Source organism: Pholis gunnellus, assembly GCF_910591455.1.
Source record: "Pholis gunnellus genome assembly, chromosome: 19".
In the NCBI taxonomy this organism is placed as follows: Eukaryota; Metazoa; Chordata; class Actinopteri; order Perciformes; family Pholidae; genus Pholis; species Pholis gunnellus.
Genome location: NC_136546.1, coordinates 253,153 through 278,507, shown reverse-complemented (window position 1 = coordinate 278,507; position 25,355 = coordinate 253,153). Strand labels below are relative to the sequence as shown.

The window sequence follows — 25,355 nt, the reverse complement described above, 5'->3', positions numbered from 1 at the left end:
GTGTGTTTCCTCCGGTGTCCGGCTCGAGGACGGACAAATCGTCGCACCAGAAGCCCTGGACCGTCATCGTGGAATCTTTGTTTTGTCTTTTGAACTGTTCTTGCTCCCTGCGTACTCGTGACACCGTCTCCTTCCTCTCGTTCCTCTTTCCCGAGACCGAGATAAATGGCAGAGAAGCGGCGAACTCCGTGCACACTGAGTGTCAAGGCACACGCATTCTCGGTAGAGGCACTGATCGGAGCAGAAAAGAGACGCCGGACAGCCGGAGAGGATGCCGAATCCCCCGGCTACGAGGACGGAACTGATGTCGCTGATCTAACAGGGAGCCCGGGGCCGCGAGCCGACAGAATGTGCACCAGTGACCGGGGCAGCGAGGCAGATTGTACAAGTGAAGGATCCCGTAAGTAGATAACAACAACAAAAGCCCGTCATAATAATGATAATAATAAGTTACTAAAATACATAATAAATAACAAAGTTCATAAAATAGGCCCTGGAAATGGCAACAGCAGTCTACCAAATTAGTAGCTTATTAGCATCCAAAACTAAAGGCTAAAATAAACTAAAGTTCCTGCATGTTGCATTGAGCCGTACACTTTGTCATTGTTGTTGTTGTTTTACTGGTAAACAGCTCCGTATTGAATAAGCCCTGCGCATTCGATAGCCTACTCTACTATTTTTAAAATAAATTACTGATTTATGCTCTTACATACTCGCTGACATTTTTGATAAGAAGCAGCATTTTGTTTTTCATCAGGATCATGATGCTCTCTTCTGCTTATTGCTGATAATTCAGTAATACATCGCAAAAGATCCAGATTATAAACCAAAACAATGATATACTCTGGTCAGTGCCTCACAGTAGAAATGATATCATATTGTGGCCCCGGTCTAGTAAATGCAAAATGTGAGTGGTGCGAGCGTGACTAATGTGAGGCGCTTTATGGGTTGTGTTGCAATCGTAAACACGCTAATTAGCACCGTATAGGCTACACGGAAAGGACAAATTCAATCTGACAAATGACGGTTTAAATGTGCTGCACCTTTAAAATGCACTTTGCTGGGGATTTGTCTTTGTGTCAGCTCGGCTCGTTAGGCCCATGTCTAATGTCCATACATCTCTAACGGACGAGGTCTGTGTTGAATAGCGCAAATAACAACTGCGGCGAGACACATAAACACTACTATGTGTGTCCTGTAAACATGTCCTCGATTTAAAACATATTTAAACTCAAGTACTCCACGATAAAAATCACCATAAAGATCCTATCGGGACTTCAATTTGAGTTCAGTTGTGAGTTTATAGTTAACTTACACATTTTCTTCTATATCATAATGTTATATAGAAATAACTGTAGGGTGATTAAAGACGCACATACAATTATGAGTTGTCAGTGTAGTACTGAAGCGGGAGTTTAATGAACGGAATAAGCATTTTATCTCCCTGCAATTAATCACTTGTAGTGTCTAAGACTCTTTCGTGGGCTTCTGAATTGTTTTTCATAATTGCTATTTACTTTAATGGGGCAATGTATAAGATGTAGTCTATTTGTAATATAATGATATAATAATGTAGGCTACTTAATAATATAATAGTTTAAGTCATATTTGGGCTATATGTCAAATGCAAAACGTGCATTGTGCATTTTGTCTCGATTATTAGGACTGTGTATTCGGGAGTAGGCTAGTGCTGTAATGTTTGTGTGATTTTAAAATATCTTGTATTCGGCATGAAACCATTTCTATGAGTCACAAGATAAATAGCTCTGCAAGCGATAATGCTTGGCCTGGATAGCTTTATTACTCTTAACAACGTGTTCATCTCGTCTCTTTCCTGTGCAGCAGAGAGCGAGGACGTACTGCTGGAGAGCCCGCATCCCGCAGCACTATGCACGGCACCGGTAACCGGCAGCGGGGAGGACACCCGCGTGGACCTGCAAGGATCAGACCTGTGGAAGCGGTTCCACGAGATTGGCACGGAAATGATCATTACCAAGGCTGGACGGTAAGAGCAGGAGGGGAAACATGATGTGCTCAGAGATTGTTGAAGTAAGGAATTACACTACATTGGGAAAAAACAAGTGTGTCTATGATACAAATATTTATGATAACATATTTATTAATGAGATAATAGTCATGATAATGGAAAACTAGCTATTATTATTATTATTATTAGGAAGCAGTAGTTACTGTGTTGTAAATCCTGATCTAAAGCTGATCTGAAATCTCCAATGCAGATGATTTATTTGGTTTTCCTGTCAGGCGGATGTTCCCCGCTATGCGTGTGAAGATTACGGGCTTGGACCCACATCAGCAGTATTACATTGCCATGGATATAATCCCCGTGGACAACAAGCGCTATAGGTAAAACGCACAAAGCACGCGCACATACACACGCACACGCACACTCCATGCCAGTGATACAAGAAACCTTGTGATCATGAAATGCTTATTAAAATGGTATTTGACAAAAGTCAAAATTAAATTACAAAATGTGATAGGGATATCAAAGTGATACAGTAACTGTAAATATAGTATCGTATAATTATATTACAATTATATTAAACAAAGCTAAAAATATACTGGGCAAGTGTTTGTCCTATAGAACCGGAATGTGACAGCATTGTCGTTAGCATGTATTCTTAATATAGATTGTTCCTGGGACAACCTACGTTTCTAAATTGTCCAAAGCGAGTTCCGTCTCCGCAAATGGCGCTTGGCATTGGACGGTTGTCACGGAGGTTTTGCCGTCCCTTTTGGAACTGGCCTTTTGGAGGCCTAACCTCTCCACCCTACAAGGTTAAACCACCAAAAGCCGCTGTAATGCAGAATCAAATAGCTCGTTATTGCAGCGGCATCAACACTGTAGTCTTTGCACGCCACACTTTAGGTCTAATCAAACTTTCAAAACCGTTTATATGTAAACACATTTTAGCGGCGTGTTGGAGTGATGAGAGACATCCTGGACATGTTCTTCGGTCAGTCCAACAAGATTCCACATATAGTAGCTAGGCTACAGTGCGTTACCGAAATGTGGTGCTCACGTGCACGCGCAACAGAGCTGCAGGCGACAACGCGCCATGAGGAAGGAGAGTCTGCAGCTTTTTTTGCCCACCAAACGCTTAACAGCAGGTGATGAACACACTTTCAACCAGATGAGGAACTAATTAGGTTTGGTTCTAGCTGAAGGCCGTTTGACTTACAGCCTATGATATGTATTCACATCGTTATGTATTCACATCGTTGCACATCGATTGAATTGCATATACCGAAAATAGTATACAAAATAACTTTAGGCCTGCTTCAACATGTAAGCGGACATTTCACTTGACAGGCGTTTAACATCTTTATAAGCTATAAAATGTAGCACACAAGAAAAATATGCTTGATCAGAGGTGTTTGTTTCTAAAAAAATTATATCTATATATACAGTATATACAGTATACAGTGTTTATATATATATATATATATATATATATATATATATATATATATATATATATATACTGTATATATTTCTTTTTGGATATAAGTAGCCTAAATATGAATTATGCAGTGAGTTGAAAGCAGTCCAATCAGATTACAATTATGAGTTCAATGAAAATTACAACTTTGAAAGTTATTATGTTACATTCCCATGACATTGAATCCTCTCTCTCGACTTTAAAAAAGTTCTCGATATGATTATTGCTGATCGTTGCTCTTTTTTTCTGGCTTTTCTTCCGTTATGCATGTGAAATGGGGCATAGCAGGATTAAACATTGCAAACTGTTGGGACATTCTGTTCATTCACGTCCCCCTGTGCGTACATTTTAAGGTACGTGTACCACAGCTCCAAGTGGATGGTAGCGGGGAATGCGGACTCTCCTGTGCCACCCAGAGTGTACATCCACCCGGACTCCCCTGCCTCAGGAGAGACGTGGATGCGTCAGGTGGTCAGCTTCGACAAACTTAAACTGACCAACAATGAACTGGACGACCAGGGACATGTAAGTGCCATACCGAAGACTGCCAGTCGAATATTTCTGTGATACTATTATATGTCTGTGATAGTCATGAGTACCTATACTCATTGTGGCCTCTTTAAATAAATTGTATTTTATCCCCATAATCTAATATTTAGATTTAAAACTTTTGTTGTGATAATTTACTACTCTTTGAGAATCCTTTCAAACTGTAAATTATATCATTAAAAGTCCAACATTAGAATACAATAAAGGCCTGCAACTGAAATTTATGTTGGCTTTTGTAATATTTACAAGAAATATGACAAAAAAAAAATAAAATTACAATTCTGAAAATATTGGTGTGTGCAGGTGCACGTATCAATCAATCAATCAATCGATTTGTACTTGTTCATTGCATCTCACACACAGGTAAACATTGAGTTTACCTGTGTGTGAGATACCTGATCAAAGACATATACAGTATATCAAATGTGGAGTAATTTCAAATAACCTTTCAGACAACCATACAAGACACACACGCTCACACAATTTATTTCTGTGTCCAGGTGTGCATGTTCATTACCCAACAATCATGTTTTATAGCTGTGAATAACATGCCATGTCATGTAATTTAAGCCTGAAAGAGTCATCTTTCCTTCCCTATTCAGATCATTCTGCACTCAATGCACAAGTACCAGCCGCGAGTCCATGTAATCCGCAAGGAGTGTGGAGAGGAGTTATCCCCAGTGAGAACCATCCCTGCTGGGGATGGAACCCGTACCTTTGCCTTCCCTGAGACCGTGTTCACCACTGTCACAGCATATCAGAATCAACAGGTACAGCTGACCTCCACACAACCGCATTTCCTCTTAAAACCAAAGCCGCCTTGGTCTGGTGTGCATTTTAAAGGCAACTTATTCTATGAGTGTGCGTGCGTGTGTGTGTGTTTTGCAAAACAGAGGGGGAGAGAAAGGTCCCGTGGTTTTCCCTGGTGTTTAACTAGATCAACCATGGAAACACTTATTGGGCCGATTGTTAAAAAATGACATTGCTCACTTAAGTTGATCTTTTATGTGCTTTTCAACATTGCTTGAGCATTTCATTTTTTTTTAAATGTTGCAGAGCAAATTTCAGTGCTATCTGTGCTTCAGTGCATCTTCAATGAAGAAAAGCAACAGTTCTTTTCTTGATTTTTATACTGGACCAGTCAGTGTGTGCATTAAAGTGGACTGTTAGCTGGGGTTAGCTGGCCCACAACCCATGATGGCTAAAGTCAGAACAAGGTGGTGATGCCTATAAAAGTCACCTTGGATGTGAGTCACAGAGCTTGGCCTTAAACACCACCCACAGCCCCATGGCAGCCCCACAGACATTAAGTAACATGCGCACACATATAACATCACATAAATGTAGAAGGAAACAAACAAGTACATCCATGTATTCCCACATATATTAAACATATACAAACAGCACAGTTGGCAGCAAACTATGCTCATTAATGCATTTATTAATAGATCTGATTAAAATATTATAGACATAGACAATCTTCCATTACACAGTATATGTTATCATAGACTTTGTAATAACAATTTATAAATTCTTATTTATTTACTTTTCAGATTACAAGGCTGAAAATTGACAGAAACCCTTTTGCCAAAGGCTTCAGAGACTCTGGCCGAAACCGGTGAGTTCAATTCAACCACAGAGATCTTCACAGTATCTAGTGCATTATGGGTAATGTGGGATGCATGACTGTGTTATATTCTGGCTAGGTTGTGGTTTTTGTCACAGCTATTTCAGTCTGATTTTATGGGGAGCAAAGCTTTGTATTTATTTTTATTTTTTTCTAATGGGAAATGTGTAACAGCCTCCAATTAAATCTGTCCTAAATGGCAGAAAAGAAATTGACTAAAGTCAACAGATGTGGCAGATATTATTTAGATTCCAGATTATTAAACAATGCATTTTCATTTAAATTTGCTAACTTTAAAGGCAAATTAATCCCAGCAACTGCATAGTTCTAGGCACATGCTTTGAGAGGGAAAAATCTAACCTCGGCTGCAAACTAAATGGAGCGTCAGATTCCAGTCGGCCTCGAGAACATAAACATCAACAGCAAAATAATAAAAGTCAAGGGTGTCCTGAAGAAAATCTGTATAAACACATTTCTAAACATATATAAACACAGCATTAAAACAACACAGCAGTAAAACACCAACGGTCTGCAAACAGCCACTCCCCTGAGGCCTCACAGAAATCATTAGAGAGAGGGGAGAGAAAGGGGGAGAGCAAGGAAAAGAGGAGGAAAAGGAACGTGTGAGACCGAAAATTTGAGAGGGATGAAGGTAGAGAACAACAAACTGGATAACCTTGACAGCTGACCCTATAAAAGTTAAACTCAGGAAGGCCAAAAAATAACCTCCCCTTAAATATTACAGGCAGAGTTAAGCAGTTTGCTAAGTAAACTTCTGCTCTGATAGGCTGCTTTGGAGCAACCACTAAGGGCAGCTTGTCTAAATTATCACCGTGGCTACAACCCCGCGGGGGGGCGGACTTTTATCCTCACGCTAACAAGGGGTAACAGAGCATTCACATTACCCCGCCACAGCAAACCCTCTGCCCCACCTAGAGGAGGAGGGAGACGCAGATCGGGGGGAAGGGGAGTCCCACCTCGTAAATCCTTGCTGCGGCTTCCTGCTCCTTCGTCCTGATTCGCCCGTAAAAGCCGTGTGAAAGCAATTACCTCCGAGCACCCGGCTTGCAGCAGCCAATCGCAACGTGGCGTTTATGCCCCTCATTACCTGCGGTCTCCATGGAGACGGCAAAAGAGGCCCCACGGGCGACTAAGATAGCCGCCAGGTGGTTGGTGTAATGTGAGGCATGCTGGCAGAGAATCAAGCCGATTCAGGGCCAGATTCTCCCCATCCAACAACGGTCAGCATAGCCACCATATTTCGATGGCTCTAAAGATGATCTTGCCAGATTTTCTGTGGTGTGAAGTATGAATAGAGTATTTTTAGAGTATTTGCTCTAAAGTACATCCTGGTCGCACAATTTTCAAAAGAGATCAAATCATTGCTTTCCACACCCTATAGGAACAAGTTAAGCTTCTCATTACATGTTGCTATGTGTGGGGTCCCTCACATCTGTTAGGATTTGAAACATCTTTTAGTGTGGGTCAGTCTTAAAGAAATTGAAAGACAAGGATGTTCAGTGATGTTGATGTATGTGTGTTAACTTGTGCAGTTATGTGTGTTTTACAGGATGGGTCTGGAGGCTTTGGTTGAGTCTTATGCATTCTGGCGTCCATCTCTGCGAACACTCACATTTGAGGACATCCCAGGCATTACCAAGCAAGGTAGAGTTAACTAAATAGGAGTTTTCTGGATTTTGAGAATAAATCAAGTCATCCAGCCTAAATGGCACAGTCTTTGGCCCAATCCCAATCTCTGAGGCGCGCTCCCGCGAAGTCTGTGAGGGTTTAGGGCTGTCCCACTGTCAAATCATCCAGTGTTTGAGGCTCTCTGGCAGACATTTTGAGCCCTTTATGAACCCTTACCGTAAATCAGCATAGGATGCTGACTTTGCCGAAGGGAATTACCCACAAATCATTGCAATGGTACGTTAAACACGGGGTAACCAGTGGACGCATGGAGACGTAAACAAAGAGGACGGCTCACATGTGTTCAGCCTGGAATATTAAATGCACACAGAAACATTAAGGGTTAAAGATGGAACAAATAAAAAAACATGAAATCAGAGGATATTTATTTATTTATTCATCAAATATTAGACAAAAACAAGTAAATATATTATCTGAAGTTACCTCTCATCTTGTAAGGAAAGAGCCAGGAAGACATTCAAATCAGGGAGTGTAAAGTATAAAATAAAACACACAATTATACATCATATCTTTTGTAGTTTTCATGGTAACGTGATAAAGTGCTGTCCCATTCCTATTTACAATATTTAAGGCCCTCACACAGTCTCTCACACTCAACCACTTACCAGGTGACGTCAGTAAGTCCTTGAGGGTTCAGGGTTTGAGGCTTTAGGTGGGCCAACGTCTTCCTACCTCCCCCCTCAACCTCCTACCAAAGAGGTTTTGCTAAAACGTTTCTTATGTACTTCTGACAGTCGCACAAATCTTATACCCGCACACCTCACTGTGTAAAACTCATTAGAATCATTTGATGTAATGTTACCTTACATCCCAACATACAATACAATTTAAGCAGATAGGTTTCATTTTTCAATCTTTCTGAATCTGTTTTTATAGGGATCCCTGGAGCTCATGGTGCAATCGGAACGTCTTCTCACCTGCTCTCCACGTCCCCGTGCTCCTCATCTTTCCAGGTTTGCCCTCTCAGCCCGCCTGACTACACCTGCAGCCGACCCACACACCCTCTCCATCGCTATAGCAACCCCCAGGAGTCATTCCCCCCTCCCAGAGGTCCATCAGCTTACGAAGGAGAAGGGTTCTGCGCTCTGCCTCTCCCTGCTTCTCAACTTGGCTATCTATCCAACCCCACCCCGCAGGGTTACGCTGGGCTTCGTCTTCACACACCACCTTACAGCCTGTGCGGTTACACATTCCCTCCCTCACCACGCCTCGCAGCCAGCCCTGATAAACTGGCCGCCGCTGCCGCTGCCAATCATCAGAGTTCCTTCCTTGGCTCGTCTCCCAGTGGGACTCTAACGGACAGTCTGGGTGTGCTCAGTGGAGGACAGCAGGGCTTCTTGTTTAACTCCCGGACTTTAGGACTGGCAGGTAGCCAGCTGGGAGGTGGTGCCTCACAAGTCACTGCCCACATGGGCTGAATTTGACTCCAGACATCTAGGGTTGTCAAAAGAAAAACCAAATGACACCCTGGAATGGGTGTAAGTTTCCTTTGGGTCAGAAAGTTCTACGAATTAATCATCCATGTGCTGAACAAGCATCAGGCTGAATTGTGGACAAACAAAGAGGAGAGACAGATCATGCAATTGCCTCTGTGGACAAAATAGTTTTCTCCTTTAACTGAAGGGAATATTTTTACCAAGTTCTTATCTCTCAAGTATCTTCTCTACGATGTGCATGTGCAGCTGCAGTGGCCACTAAAAGGAGAGACTTGCTGCAGTTTTGGATAAGGGGTTCAAACGATGTAACCCAGTGACTGAACTGGAACTGAATATGGATTGGGAAGAAACTGGGCTGGCCCAGGCACCCCAAGCAAGCACTTCAACACCTGGCAGGACGCCCTGAAGCAGTTACTATTATTATCACACAGAATTCTTTGTTGCCTCCTTGATCTTGCCTACTTTGGATGGAGTTACTGAGCACTACTTTTGAACTTATTTTATAGAACACATTTTGATTGACTAAATTCCTTTTGTCAGTTAAATTTGTTATCATTACATGCCTGGTGGTGTTCTCGATCCAGTCATTGGAATAGCAAACGTGTGAGCCATCTAGTAAATTGCACTACAGACAGGGCCCTTTCACCACTCAGGCTTAAAAAAAAATTATTACACACAACACCAGGAGCCTGTCACATATTGACATGGTGACACCATGGCCATAAGAGACCATGGGAGACGTCCCAGTAACAGTTATGGACCGGCAAGGTTAAAGCTGTGGGAGAATGATGTATGATGGACTAATCTACATCTTCTACGTCAGGCTTGACAGACGTTTTTTTGATGCAGCTGTTTGGATGTCAGGCTGAAGTACATCTTCCCTTGTGTGACACAGACGTAACTGTACATGGTGACTCTGTATATAACGAGGGGAAGGCAGGCGGGAGGAGACATGTGTACATACAGGGCTGTGTGACCCTTCGCACTTAAAAACCCTAAAGCACCTGCTTCTGCTCTTTTGACTGGGTCAGGTACGCAACAGCCAACCCTAAACTTGACCTAAAAGCTTTTCTTTGCAAGCACGCGCTATATCAGCACGCTCTTTGCCTGAGGACATTAACATGTTCTGTGACCTTTTTGAGCCAAATAAAATATATCTATTCATGTTAAATGTTCATATGTCATCAATATCTTACTAATTTAAACGATTTCATTAGTTGTTTTTTAATCAAGGTGTGTGTGAGTGTACAATGCTTAATATTTCCTCGTAAAACAAAGAATGAAGGACAGTATTTTGAAGTGTTCACAGTCACGTATGTGCTTGTGGTATTGAGAATGTGTATGTGTCTGTGTGTGATAAAGCAGTGAAAGACTGGGGTTGCAAATGGCCATGCAAACTAATACCTAAAACTCTGCTGAATTGACTAGCCTCAAAATGCAGGGTGTGGAGTGAATATGGCTATGGTTGCGATGGTGCGGACATGTGTGAGTGTGCACATTTGTGTAACAACAGGTGGTTGAGCTGTGTGAACCCCCACCACCACCCCAACAACAAAGTCATACTATGCTGCGGAAAGAATATGCAGATCATTTTTTTGGAAAGCTGTTTGCTGTCACTGAGGCTTTACACACAAACTAAAAACTCTAAGAACACAACACAAAACAGAGACATATTTATTCTGTACCTCATACCCTAAATACATTCTGAAAAGAAAACAAGAGCTGCACCTCATCTCTTGTAATAGCTCATACTAAAGAGCCTTTAGCAGTAAAATAATAATGTAATACAGGAAATAAACTTTATCAGCTACCCAAAACTATAGTGTTGTATCTTTATATCATGACTGTGCAATAGAAAGATGATGAAAAACTACAACTGGAATTCTAAGGATGTCTAAGAACTCCTGAAAACACTCTCAAGGTACTGTAGTTAGGGGACTCTATCCAGAATACAAGCATTTACTTTGTGTGTCAGCCTACAAATCCCGTTATCTCGATACAAAGGAGCTCAAAACAATGGTATACGATATGCAATCTTGAATACCAGAATGTAGTCTGCTGAATCCAATTATATGAGACCATCATGAAGTGTGTCCCCATTTATTTTGGGTTTCTAAGATGCAGGTGATTTTTTTTATCATCTGAAAGGTGACAAGTGTACGACATGCATCCTGGTGTGCAGTCCAACATTGTAGAGCTGTTCGTAAATCTGCCCTTCAGGTATCATTCTGTTGAATGTTGATCTGTTTTAAAGGTCTTAACTGATTTTTCACTGTATTCATCCCAAAAGTTGCAGACCATTTCCATTCCCCGCTCTTCTGCCCCTACCTCAGTCATCTCCTGTCACTCTGAAGGTGAGAGGTGCTGACGAGAGGAGCACATGTGAGGGGGGAGAGAGGACGGAAGGGGGGAGGAGAGCTTATTTTAGAACCAAGGAATGATTGGCTTGTTGTTTCTGAGTGACAGGGGACAGGGTACATCCATACCACACACACACATACACAGGAATACACACAATGTTCGCTGAATCTCCTTCACCCTTTCAATTCCTTTAAAAACCTAGCTTTTCTAGGAGTTATCATTTGAAGACGATATATAAAATCTGTACAAATCTGCAGAATTTCTGAGGCACACTTTCTTTCTCTATCCCTATGCAAACAGAATAAATAAATAAAACACAGACTTATTCTCAGCTTAGGTGGGGACATTAACACTTGTGTACGACCAGGTGCCGACGTGACAGATCTGTCACTCTATCCGCCTGAAGGGGGAGGACCGGAGGGGAAGGGGAGAAGAGAAGGGATTCAGCAGAGAGAAGGAGCAGTGTGTTTCTAAGATTTGCATGAAGTTAAAGCAAGCCTGTTGATGTCAATGGTTTTTCCAACCTATTAATTTATGTTAATAGTATCTTACCGTATATTGAATTACAGTATAGGATATGAGAATAACTGGGTTTTACGGTGATTTTACAGTGTATGCCAGCAAGTTACGTAAAGTTACAAAGGGTAATAACATCTGCTACTTTTGCTTTACTTAATTCCAACAACAAACAAAGTAGAAAATACAAGAATTCATATACAATACAATATTGCCAAAGTTTAATATTTGTCCTCAATCATTAGCTGACTTTGTAAGACAAAACATATTATGAACATTTGTATTCCAAAACTTAAGAGGTAATGCATGTTTGTAATGAAGCAAACCAAATGAAAAATGTTCTGAGATGTTCACTGAGATGGACACTGTCAGTTTCCGTTGATAAGCGTCACTTGACCTCGGCTCCTCGTTTGATCTCCACATGGCTGTGCTCAGATGGATGAACTGAAGCTGTGCTGTCTAAAGTCAAGTTCAGAAACAACCGATAACATCTTGTCACTCAAAATTGATTAGTGGGCTATGAGCTGTTTGATTGATACAAATCTATCATATAGCCAGTGGTGGGCCATCAGGGCCAGCAAGGCCTTCTCTGCTGGCCTAGACACAATCACAAAGTTATAGCTATTTTATAATTTAATAATCTTTCTTAAATACACTATATGTATTCGAAATATTTTTTCCCATTATCTTATTATCTCATTGCACAGCTACTGTCTTCCTCAGTTGCTCTGCTTCCAGTGCAGCTTGTTTTTAGTAGAGCTTTTATCCAATCAGATTTCACCTCTGTGTCTCTAGGTAAGAAGAGAGGCCCCAGGCCTGCAGACTCACAAGTGAATCCATGTGCAGTTTAAGTGAATGGGGACGATATTGTTGATTGTCATAGTGTTCAACCAATCAGATTTTTAGTTTGACATGTTGGGCGTATTCTTTGACATGTCAGAGCCTGCTAGCTGGCCTACAAGTACGTGATTGGTCAGTGGGATAGCGTGACATGTTGGGTGGTGACAATCCCAATATCTGCTGCCTCTGTCAAGCGGACATTTTCAGCCCTCAAACGTATTAAAACTACTCAAGAAATACAACTGGGGAGGCTCGACTGTCGTCACTGGCATCCATGAATTGAGAAGGACTTCTTACTGGAACTAAAACGCTCGGATGTACTGAACAACCGTGAGATTAAACTCTTTAATAACAAAGAAAGGAGGATGGACTTTGTCTTTAAGTGAACAGCAGCTCTGGTAAGTGTTTGTTTTATATCTGCAGTAGCTTTACTTCTGTGTTAATTATTCTATCATGACGTTTTTATGATATGGTTCATATTGTTCCCCCTGATGTGATTAATATTTGAATGGCCCGTGCTCTTCAGTGGGTGGTGGAATACGTGTTTTAGCACTGCAGTTTTGCTGGATTGACTTTGACTATATGCATTGTCCGTTAATTAATGACGCACCATCCCGTCATGCATGTATTCATGGATCTGCACTCTGCAGTTAGTGTATGTGTAGGTGTTGAGCTTTATTTTTACACAAAACAAATAGGGGTGTAACGGTTCACAAAATTCTTGGTTCGCTTCAATACAATACACGGTTCGGCCGTCTGTTGTCAGAGCACTAGCGGGTGCGTGGACATTTGGTTCTCTGTTTGGGCTTTTGTTTTCTTTAACAAAGCAAGAATTATGGTCTGGAGAAATGGGGATTGTGTGGCTTTGCTTTAGCCCTGTTTGAATCATTAGAGTTTGTAGCGTGTGTGCTGCTGTTGTTTTCCTGCTAAGCTAGTTTAGCGTAGCGCACCTCCCAGAACACACGAGCCTCACCAGAGTGCAATGTTGTTCTTCCGTGGTGGGCGTGTCAGACAGCACGTTGTCTGTTACGTAGGGGGGTTGCCAGGTTGAGCGCAGTGGCTCCACCGAGAGAACATTATATTTCCCCACAATTTAAGCTTCTGCATTTTCCAAATGCAATAGTATTATTCATACGTATTGTCCGGTTCGTAAAGCGTATCGAACGGTTTAATACGAATACGTGTATTGTTACACCCCTAATAACCGTAGCTGTGGCGTCATAATGAGATTATTAGGAGGTGGTTCAACTGTAGTAGGACAGCACTGAAGGCCCAGGTATAAAATGTACGGCCCGCTACTGCATATAGCAGAAACATTACCCTATAATCATCAGTACGATGTTGATAGATAGTGACTCACTAAACTTATAAAGATAGGGGCATTTCCACCACTTCAAAGAAAATACTGTATTATGCTGATAAATTACAGTCATCTGCCGCTATGGTTAACCGACGGCATTAACAGTTAATTTACATGGGAAGGATGAATATTTAACTGTATGTTACAGTTATTATGAAATACTGTAAGATACTGTTGTAAATCCACCGTGAATTTACAGCAATTCATTACAGTATAAAAAAAACAAACCACGACCACACTAAAGGAGGTCCTGCAAATTATGACAGCTACAGTAGCTTGGAAAATATAGCGATACAGCTGTATATATTTATAATATTCAATTTACATGGACATAATAGAGAAGCGTGGTTTCCATGGGAATGCCGCCATCAAGGCTCTCATCATACAGAAAGTATTTTTTGGGGTTTCATCTAAAACTAAAGGTTGCAAAAACAATAAATGCAGAACATGTCTACTTATCAGTAACTTTTTTGGAAATCCCAACAGGAAGTTATCCAACCTTCAGAAATAAAATCTGCCTGATTTACAGCAAAGGGACAAGATGATCATGAAGTAGTGTTACTTATCCAAACTGGCATTACATAGATGTCATTGTTACGGTAAAGAAAAAAAAAATCCAGGCTACCTGTCCAGTAGAGCTTAACATGTATGAACAGGTAGAAACTTTAACAATGCAGGAAAATGGCATTCAATTACTCCACGCACACCAGATGAACAGAACGAATTCAGCCCCGCTAGCATGTGACAAGCGCAACCCTTCCTTATGGAGCGTTAAAAGAGTATGATATGTCATGCATATTATTGCATTAAATATGAGCAATGGGCAAAAAGGCATAAGAAAGAAGTTGCTGCTGGACAGAAAGGACAGAAAGTGTTGGCAAAACAGGAAAGGCATTGCCTTAAAATGTGTCCCATGTAGAGAATTATGTTCTCTGGCATCCACAAACAGTGGTGCTTGGCGAAAGTGGAATAAGCCTAATTACCATATCTCTCCCCTACACTCGCTGCCTTTCTTCCCTCAGGGAATTGGCTACCCCGAGCACTCAACACAGAAGTTAGCATTTGCATAGAGGCCAGTTGTGTGGTTTTAGTATCCTGTGCGATTGAAGCAATAACACTCAGGCCGATGTGGTAAACACGTGGTTGAGCGTGCTCAGAGGCGAGTTGTGGCCTACTGTACGTGACCATGCATATGAACTGTAGAGTCCACAGGTGAGGTCATGTTGGGCCGTGACAAGAAAGTTCCCTGGAGCACAAAATAAGGTTTGGCACAGAAACTCAACCATCAGTGGCAAAAAAAGTATTTACAAATGGTGGTTGAGACCAACTTATCTTAAAATATAAGAAATGCCGCAAGTTTCTTGAAGAAAAAAGGTAAATGGACTTTACTGGTAAATGATGACATGTACTGTAAAGTGCTTTTCTAGTTTATATACACATATATATATATATACATATATATATATATATATATATACACATACACACAACACAATGAGTCAGTTTGTTTTCACTGAAAGATGTCGGAGGACAATATAGGATTAATATCAGGCTTAATACATTTCTGTGTTTCTCAAATTAAGGAGCCAAACATTTATGGAGGAGAGAGGACTGCATAAATGTAATAATTTAATATTACCTTAATATTATGTTTTGAATGGCAATTTATTGCATTTGTACATATTCATGGAAGTTGATGTCCTCACTACCGCTACGCTCATGCTAGTGCTAGCAGGCCTGCAACAGAAACAACCTAATTGCTTAAACTAGATGTACTAGTCTTAAATATAAAAATATATAATATATCATTAAAAATGTATAGATTGTCCTGCTGCTTCATCACACAAAGGCACACATGCAACCACAGGAAACAATGGTGATGGCAGTACAGAATGCCAGAGTGGCTTGTTTTGACTGTAGGTCTGTCAAAATGTAAAAGTCAAAAAAGTGATTGGGTGCTGAGGAAGAAAAGAGTTTGGCTAGTCCGAAAATGTGGACAACACACCATATACCGTGACAACCAAGAGAGTTACAGAGGTAGAAGATAAACAGACAAGTTGGAGGAGAGGAGACAGACTGGGTAAGTAATAGTACTGTAATTATATTATTTGGATACAAACATATATTTAATACATTATGTGTAACATTGTTTTTATGCCAATGCATTGGCTACCTAATGGTAATGTTTGACAATCAAATTAATGTTTATTAGCATGCTAATTGCTAATTAGCCACCATGCTCACTTTGGTACGAAATGTGTAATGTTACAAGTTACATTGTTGTTGCAGAATATAAACATAAAGGTTTTATGCTGTTTTAAGATTATTGCCAAATGATTATGTTGTTTAAGATGGCATAAGTTGTACTCACTTATTTTAGTGAGTATGGTGTGTTATGTAATTAACACACCATTAAATGACTGTATTAAACTGTATTTTAAACTACTGCAAAGCAACATTACTGTTTAATATTGAATGAAAAGTAGCAGGCTCAGTTGGTTGAAGAGCCAGTTGCCATCTCTCTGCACTCACTAGCCTATAGTCACCTGCTTAAGTAATATTCTCCAGCTAGTTTTTAGGTGGACTTCTGTTGAGGAGGCACTGCTGCAGTTGCCTCCTGTCTACTGGAGAAGAGCTGACAGTTGCTGCAACACAGTCTCCTGGAAATCGTTGAGTATATGCAACCAAAATACCAGCAAATCCACATTTTTTCTAGAGCCGAAGAGCTCTGCATATACATTATGTACAGCAGTGGCGGCTGGGGGCACCGCCCCACCTTGAGCCGCAACAAATAAAATAAAATAGATAATGAACTATACAAATTGTCAATAGTTGTGTTTTTGAAATAAGGAATCACCCAGTAATATGTGTAAAATATGATATCTGCGGTAAATATATGCTTTTCCTGCACGTCCTCTCCGCGTGTGCATGTCTCTGCTGGCTGGGGCGCTGGCGAAACTGCCCAAAAGAGGCGGGTCTATGAAGCACTTTAGCCAATTGCTGATTAGAATTATAAATGTAGGACACACAATTTAGCCAATCAACGTTCTCAAATAGATTCAGCTGCGCGTTCCCGTCCGGACAAGTCTCTACAGGCGAGCGCGAGCGCCGGCGCTAGCGCCAGCACTGCTATCCAAGACCCGTTTGAGAGGAGAACTTTGGCGGAGATTCTGCAGACCAAAGAGCTGATCCCTGATCAACCTGACCTCACAATCAGACAGCAGACTAGCGGGAAAAGGAAGCAGTACATGAAGCTTCTCTAGTAGCTGCACCAGACAGGTTTGGCTAGCTGGATGCAGTCATGCTAATAACTTATTTAGCTTTTTAAAACAACGGGGACAGATCCAGCACGGACAGTTAGGGAGTGAGGGACATGAAGCACCTGTCTGAGAAATGGATATATAGTTATACATAAATAATTATGTGTATGTGTGTGTGTTTTATATTATAATGAATATTATTACATGATATATATATATATATATATCATTATATTATTATATGATATATATATATATATATTATTATATTATACTGAATTCCCTGTGAGGGTGACTAAAATAAGATGTGCTGACGTGTTTATGAAAGTGTTATTTACTGCTTTTTTTCATGTTGGAATAAATGTTAAATATTTGACTGCAAAGTAATAATGCGTGTTTGACACCTTAATTTTTTTGCATAAATCATACTGGGATGTTTGCTGAAATTGATTGGATGGCCCTACCTAGAACATTTTCCACCAGCCGCCACTGCTTTAGAGTGACCAAGCTTGAGTACAATTTTTCTAGCAGATTTAGGTACCATTAGCTACTTTGCTGACCACTGCTTGTGGTACAGTATCCCATTTTCTGTGAAATATCAATCTCAATTAATCAGTTCAAGTCCTTCCCTTCCTCCAATGGCCTAGCCCGCTGTAGATGAGCACTTAGACTACCGTCAATTTGTTGCATTGGCTGTATTTACGTTTGTATTCGCTACCCCAAAGGCTGTGGTGGATTTGGTTCAAAAGACTGATTTACTTTAGTATTTTGGAACTTTTCCAGTCTTTTCTGGCTACCTGTGATATGATCTCTTCCAGGCTTAGTTTCAATTTCAGCATGTTGAAAGGAAAGTACACTGAGAGGTTGGTTAGGCTGTTTGGTCTCTTTAGCGCTTGCCTGTGTGAGTGCGGCATTACAGACATTACTTGGATACAAGAGATCAAGAAGAACAGGCAGGTCGTGACCTAGTACCACCGGAAAGGGTAGATGATCAACAACACCAACAGTCAGGAGGTAACTCTGGCCTTACACTTTAATATAGACATCTGCTGGGATACGATCTTTCATCTCCATGTACACAACAAACTGGCACAATGTCAGTCATACACATACTGTAGGGAGGAATAAACCGTCTTTGAACAAGGGTCTGGTCGCTGCCAGTGTCACTGAGGGCCTTTAACCCACAGTCGTTCATTTCCACCATGGTCTCTCTCTGCAGTTATTGTAGCTCCCTTTTTGGCTTCCGGTCATGTCTGGGCACATACAGGACAAAACGGTTTTGTGTGTCTCTCTTCACCCCACAAATAACAAATAAGTCTCTTGGAAGATTTAGAGAATTTCTTCACCTCTGTAGGTTCCTCCTTTACAGGAGCCTTACCCCCGGTTGAGTCCACCCTTTGTGTTGAACGAGAGTAACATAGCCCTTTGTTGTCTTTAGTTGACTTCCAGGCAGCGAAACTCCATGGCTGCTTCTTCTGCCTGGCAGCGACAAACACATCAGCTAGGTCAGCTGCATCTGTGGCCATTGTTGGGGTTGTGCTCCCTAATCCAAACCTATAGCTCAGGGGAAGGCTTTCTCAGATATTGTTCCAGGACGATAGTTTCTCCAATTTAATTCACATTCTTTGCTTTTGGCTGACCCCACTTCCCATAAAGCTCTTTTAACCTGACATAGAGTTCTTTTGGATTCTCATCTGGTTCAACCTCAAAGTTGCGAAACGTCTGTCTGTAGATTTCTGGATTTATGTCGTATTTTTGAAGAATAGCCCTTTTAACTTTATCATATTCTAGCACGTCATCAATACGGGCCACCAAAGCCTTCTCTGCTGGCCTAAACAGAATCACAAAGTTATAGCTATTTTATAATTTAATAATTTTTCATAAATACACTACAGGACTGTCTCAGAAAATTTGAATATTGTGATACAGTTCTTTATTTTGTGTAATGCAATTAAAAAAACAAAAATGTCATGCATTCTGGATTCATTACAAATCAACTGAAATATTGCAAGCCTTTTATTCTTTTAATATTGCTGATTATGGCTTACAGCTTAAGAAAACTCAAATATCCTATCTCTAAATATTAGAATATCATGAAAAAGTATACTAGTAGGGTATTCAACTAATCACTTGAATCGTCTAATTAACTCGAAACACCTGCAAGGGTTTCCTGAGCCTTGAAAAACACTCAGCTTGGTTCAGTAAACTAAATCACACGTATGGGGATTATCACAATATTCTAATTTTCTGAGACAGTCCTGTATATGTATTATAATTTTTTTCCCCATTATCTTATTTTCTCATTGCACAGCTACGGTCTTCCTCAGGTGCTCTGCTTCCAGCGCAGCTTGTTTTAAGTAGAGCTTTTATCCAATCAGATTTCACCTCTGTGTCTCTAGGTAAGAAGAGAGGCCCGAGGCCTGCTGGATACCCTTTGCAGATTCAGGTATATGGGGACGATATTGTTGATTGTCATAGTGTTCAACCAATCAGATATTTAGTCTGACATCTTGGGCGTATTCTTTGAAGTGCCAGAGTAGATAGCCTACAAGTACGTCAGCAATAACGTGCAGCTGGCTCAGCATTAATGTGCGCCGTGATTGGTCAGTGGGCTAGTGTGACTGATGTGAAGCAGAAAGCTAGCTAGCAGAAGAAGTTAGTATTAGTAAAAGTTTAAGTTGAACGATATCTAAGAAGTTATGACATTTCTTGCATTTTGCTTGGTGTAGATTCTGTTTTTTTTACCTAGCTTTTTTTTTTAACACTCAATGGCTGAAGGAGGAGAAACGGATTTGGTGGCGGAGTTACTGACAATGACTTTCTGGAGAAGGACATTTCAGGAAAAACGGGACATCATATCAAAGGGTCGGCTAACCCCACAGCTAGCAGCCCTGACCCAGCATGGAAAATTATTTGTACGCTATTCCTGGCTGATAGCATCAGAGAAGCGTTGAACATTTTATGGCTGGGAATGCGTTTTATTTGCAACTGAGTGTCTTGATGTTTGGAGCTGTTTGGAGCTACGCTACGCTAACCTGAGGTGGCTAACCAAGGCAGCAACACGACACCATAGCATGACAGGACACTTACAAGCTACGGTGCTTTTGAAAACTTTTGCTGAGACCCGAGTGGATCTAAAACTCAACGAACACGTTCGCAGGAGGACCTCTGGCTGGAACTGAACCACACCGATGTTCTGTACAATCGCGTCATTCAACTCTTCATTAACAAAGAAAGGAGGATGGACTTTGTCTTTAAGTGAACAGCAGCTTTGGTAAGTGAACTGCTTTTGTTTTACATCTGCAGTAGCGTTACTACTGTGTTCATGTGTCTATGGTGTCATTTTTATGATATGGTTAATATTGTTCCCTCTGATGTGAATAATATTTGAATGGCCCGTGCTCTTCAGTGTGTGGTGGAATACGTGTTTTAGGGCTGCAGTGTTGCTGGATTGATTTGTCATGCTTTGTTGTCATTTAAATATATGTGACTGGTTCTTGTGAGTTTGTTTTTGTTGTGTTAATTACATCGATTTTGACTATATGCATTGTCCGTTAATGACGAAGCATCCTGTCATGCGTGGGGTTACGGTCGGACATTTGATTCTCTGTTTGGGGTTTTGTTTTCTTTTACAAAGCAAGAATTATGGTCTGGAGAAATGGGGATTGTGTGGCGATTGCTTTAGCCTTGTTTGAATCAGTAGAGTTTGTAGCGTGTGTGCTGCTGTTGTTTTCCTAGCCTCTCAGAAGATTACGTACAATGTTTTGTTTCCGGGGTGGGCGTGTCATACAGCATGTTGCCAATTTCAGCGAAGTCCACCGAAAACATATTTCCCACAATTTAAGCTTCTACATTTTCCAAATGTAGGACAAGAACATCTTCAATATCATCAGGATCAGTCAACTGCTGAAACCTTGGCTCCTTGGTAGTTCTCAAATTTGCTACTGTGGAACTATCCTAATGGGAGACTCCAAACATTGTTTGAGCAGGAGGGTAATCTGCATCTAAATCCACCAAATCTGCCCGCAGGGGGTCTGCCTTACCAGAAAGTTGATCAAATGTTGGAGAGGTGCGGGCCTGCACTTCTAACTGAAGCAGATTGAACTAATGCTGCAATGCTTTAAATCGCTACTCCTAGCTTGTTCTTTCTTCAGCCAACCGGTCATCTCGTTCCTGCTGCTGTCCAATATGTTCGCTTAGAATATTGGCCAGGTCAGTAACGGTAGGCTCCCAGGGCTCCTCCATTTCTGAGGACCTGGCTCCACCTTCCGCTCCTCCCACTTCAGCATCAGATTGTTCCTTCAATTCCTGCTGCGGCTCTTGAGTGGCCAGTACTTTTCCCTCTTGCGGCCTTTTTCATGTTCACAAAAGACAAAGGGAAGAGAGTGAAGTAAAAAAAACCCATCCAAACACTTGACCTCCCACTACTGATCCCACCTCTGCCACCTTATGTGAAGGACCAGGGTACGCACAAAGCTGGGAGAGCAGGTAAAGATCCAGGAAAATAGGGATTTTATTCACCCAAAGTATTTACAATAATTAAGATGGGTAACAAAATCAAGCAAAAGTGACAGATTAGAATAACTATATCAATTTAACATAATTGCTCTGAAGTCTTAGCACAACTTAACCAGAACTTAGTTTAAAAGAACATAGTGTGTGCTCTTCTGTCCATGAGACACTGCCCCCCATCTCCTAATGATCCAAATGATGGTTGGCTACTGGACACTGACGGTAAAGTTTTTTTTAATCATATTAACCTTAACTTAATTGTACTTGCTTGCGAGCACTCAATCTGGAAATATGAAGTTGGCCAAAACAAGTGTCTTTATGTCTTATATCATGATGTTAATTAAAAGAACTGGGAAACATAACCTTCACTATATGCTTGGTTGATGGTATGGCTGCAGCCGCCACACCAAGTATTTTTTTTAAACTATATTTTGCCTGGTGGTTACTTTATCGTTATCATTACTATTTCTATCATTATTAATACAATTAAAACCTACTTCTGTAAATGTGCTAAAATTCATTTTTAATAAACGTTTATTTTGAGTTTATACTGTGTCATAGATTTCTTTACTTGAATGTCAGCTGGTGACAAGTGGAGGGTGTGCTGATGATGTTGCTGGCTCAGCTCAGTTACTCCTGTGTGACCTGTTAATGGCCTCGTGGGTATTTGATGAGTTGCAAGAATCTGTGGCTCAGGGTGTTCTTTACAGCCATTAAATGTTTGTCACCAAATCTCCCCATGCTAAGCTGATTTATGGTCAGCTCCACGGGGCATGTTTCTCAGTACCCCCCCTAGACATCCCATGAACTCTGATCTATGAGGGGGGTGTTGTGGCTCAGAGGTAGAGCAGGTCGTCATACAATCGGAAGATTGGCGATTTGATCCCCGGCTCCTGCAGTCCATGTCAATGTGTGCTTGGGCAAGACACCTAAACTCCCAAAATGATGAATGTGATGCCCGTGTATTGGCTCATTGTATGAATTTGTGTGAATGGGTGAATGACATGTATTGTCTAGTCGGATGACTAGAAAAGTGTTATGATTCCTATAATCTTTCTATGAAAACAACTCTCTTTCCAGCAGGGACAGACAAAACAAACGCACACTCATGAATACACATGTATATTTCATAGTTGGTATATAGTATATGGTTTATCAATGTATTCCTATATGAGACACTGATAAGATCTGACAGACTAAGTGTTGAGCCCCCAAAAAATGAACAAGATTTGCAATTTCTTGTTTTAAATTGTGAAATTGAGCTAGAGTGACAATGAACTGAATGATTATGTCCATGAAAGTCAAATCCCGGACCACCTAAATAGACCCTTATTATTCCAGATTCTGTTCTAGACCTAAATTAATTTAATTCCAAATTAGAGGAAGTGATGAATTAAAAATATATATTGTAGATGTGAAATGATATAATAGATAGACAATGTATAGAGATGAAGTCTAGCCTGGTACGTTGGCTCTTTATTCAGAAGGAAGCCCTTCATTCAAATGACATTCATCAGTGAGTGATATTGACAACCACCCGTGTAGTCAGTCACGAATTCCATGGACCATCTGCATATGTGTAGAATTGTCACGTGATCTTCATCAATTCAAGTCTTGACTTTTTCAAGATTTTGTCCTTTAAAGCCCATTACAAGCAGTGCACACTCGTGTAATTGATGGATTAAATCATCTTGCACACAGTTAGGGTTAGGATTGTGTTTGTGCTACTTTTAGCAACATCACAAATAATAAAGTACACATTGCCAGCATGAAATTAAATTCAAATTTGCTGAAATATTGTCTTTGATTTGAGTACAAGATATGAGACATGCAACCTATTGGTCAGCAGTGTGCGGGTTACTGATTCACAGCAGATGCTGCTGGAGGTGACTGACAGTCTTGCTTACATGTGTGGGGGTATGTTTGTATGTGTATATCCTCTCTGTGTTTGCTTCCATGTAACTAAAATAGTGCCCCTTCCTGGGCCTCAGCTCTGACATTCTGCTGCTAATAGGGAAGGTGCGTGTGAGTATATGTATGTAGCCCTTGCCTGACCGTGGCCCTGTGTAAGTCTTAGCATACTCATTTATAGCCAAGCAGCCCATCAATCTTAATGGAGGAGAGAAGTGCAAAGAGCCGATGAAATGCCAGACATGATCACTATTCAGTGCGGGAGCACAGAGGGAGTGAAAGTGAGGAGGGAGGGAGTGGTGAAGAAGGATGGGGTGAGAAAGAGAGAGGTTGCAAGTTGTTTATCCCTGTAGGTGATAATAATGATCTGATCCTCTCTCTTCTGTCTCTGTTGCTTGATGAACACTATCAGCTGCAGTGCTGGATGGGTCACTACCAGGCCTTAGATCACACTGTGTTCTATGTTTGCGATGTGGCTTTACTGACACCTGGCGTGTGCGTGTGTGTGTGTGTGTGTGTGTGTGTGTGTGTGAGTGTGTGTGCCAGTGAGCGTAGTAGGTCTGCTGAGAGGAGGGGAATGATGAGAGGATATTTTGCTATGTGCTGCCAGACTCTTCTGAGACAGGACATTGTGTCTTCAAACAGCTCTCTCGGGCATAAGATGCAAGAGGGATTCAGTGAGTACATATTTACAGGTTGACACCAGCCATGTTTACCAGCTAACATCATTATATTATTAGGGAAATTATGCATGTAAGGCAGAGCTCATACTTTGAGTGCGGCATAAGAAATATGCCCTGAGTCAAAGTTTGGATATATACAGCCACAATACATATGTGTAGGTAACATTTCCATTGATAGATTCCTTATACCTGCAGACATTTTCACACTCGGAGGACTATTTCTGGCTCTAAATCTGTATAAGGCAGTGGTTTGTGGCATTTACGTCCATATCTCTCATACAGTATGTAACAAGTCCATGTTGATTCATGTTTACACATGGAGAGTACTTTTCTTCTATTAACTATAGATACTCAATTGGACTTAAGTAACCAGTTTCATAATTTGTTACATCCTTTACACAGCCCAAGAACACTCAAGCCACACAAATAAATAAAAAAATTGACAGGATGTAAAATGTTGTCGCTCACACGATTCATCTTCTGGTGCTGTTGATTTTGTAGTTTCAGTAAAGTTATGTTGGATTTTCATCCTGTGTGTAGTTGGAATGAATCTGTTGAAAGTGTAAGGGAAGATCAGAGAAATATCTTCTGCAAGCACTCACCACTGTCAAGACCCTCTCATTCCGGATCCCCTCTCACAATTTCCCGAACTGAGGAAGACCGGATGGAGGAAGAGAGGCAGGAGAGCCGGGGTCCTGGTCCGGATGAGGCGACATACTCACAGACCCCCACTCCCCAGCATGTTACTGGTCAACGTGCAGTCTCTCGACAGTAAGCTATGCGAGCTACGGGCGCCGATCTCGTACCTGCCGAACATCAAGAATAACAACATGATCTGCTTCACAGACTGAGGTACTGCACGGATAGAGACCAGGGGCTCTCCAGGAAAGAGAGGGGTGGAAGGTATATCTTTTGGTTAACCTGGCTTGGTGTGACAAGAGGAACATTGAGAATGTCGGAACCTTCTGCTCTGGTCCCCCGACCTGGAGTAACTACGTTGCTGCGGTGTCGGCCCTTTTGGTTACCCCAGGAGTGTAAAATCGGTCACTATAGCAGGTGTTTATATTCCCCGCCAGGCTGACACGCAATTAAAATGCTGCTGACCTTGCATCAGAGAACTCACTTA

The 25,355-nt window shown here is 41.2% G+C and overlaps 1 protein-coding gene across 1 annotated transcript; it reads left to right on the top strand.

Moving 5' to 3' along the window:
• The first annotated feature begins 17 nt into the window (after window positions 1-17).
• tbx18 (T-box transcription factor 18) lies at window positions 18-9,840 on the top strand. The gene is made up of 8 exons (XM_079180464.1): window positions 18-400; window positions 1,843-2,005; window positions 2,263-2,364; window positions 3,818-3,989; window positions 4,616-4,783; window positions 5,567-5,631; window positions 7,211-7,305; window positions 8,227-9,840. Exons 1-8 carry the CDS (start codon window positions 166-168, stop codon window positions 8,766-8,768), a joined length of 1,542 nt encoding a protein of 513 aa, XP_079036590.1. The 5' UTR covers window positions 18-165; the 3' UTR covers window positions 8,769-9,840.
• Window positions 9,841-25,355: the final 15,515 nt, after the last annotated feature.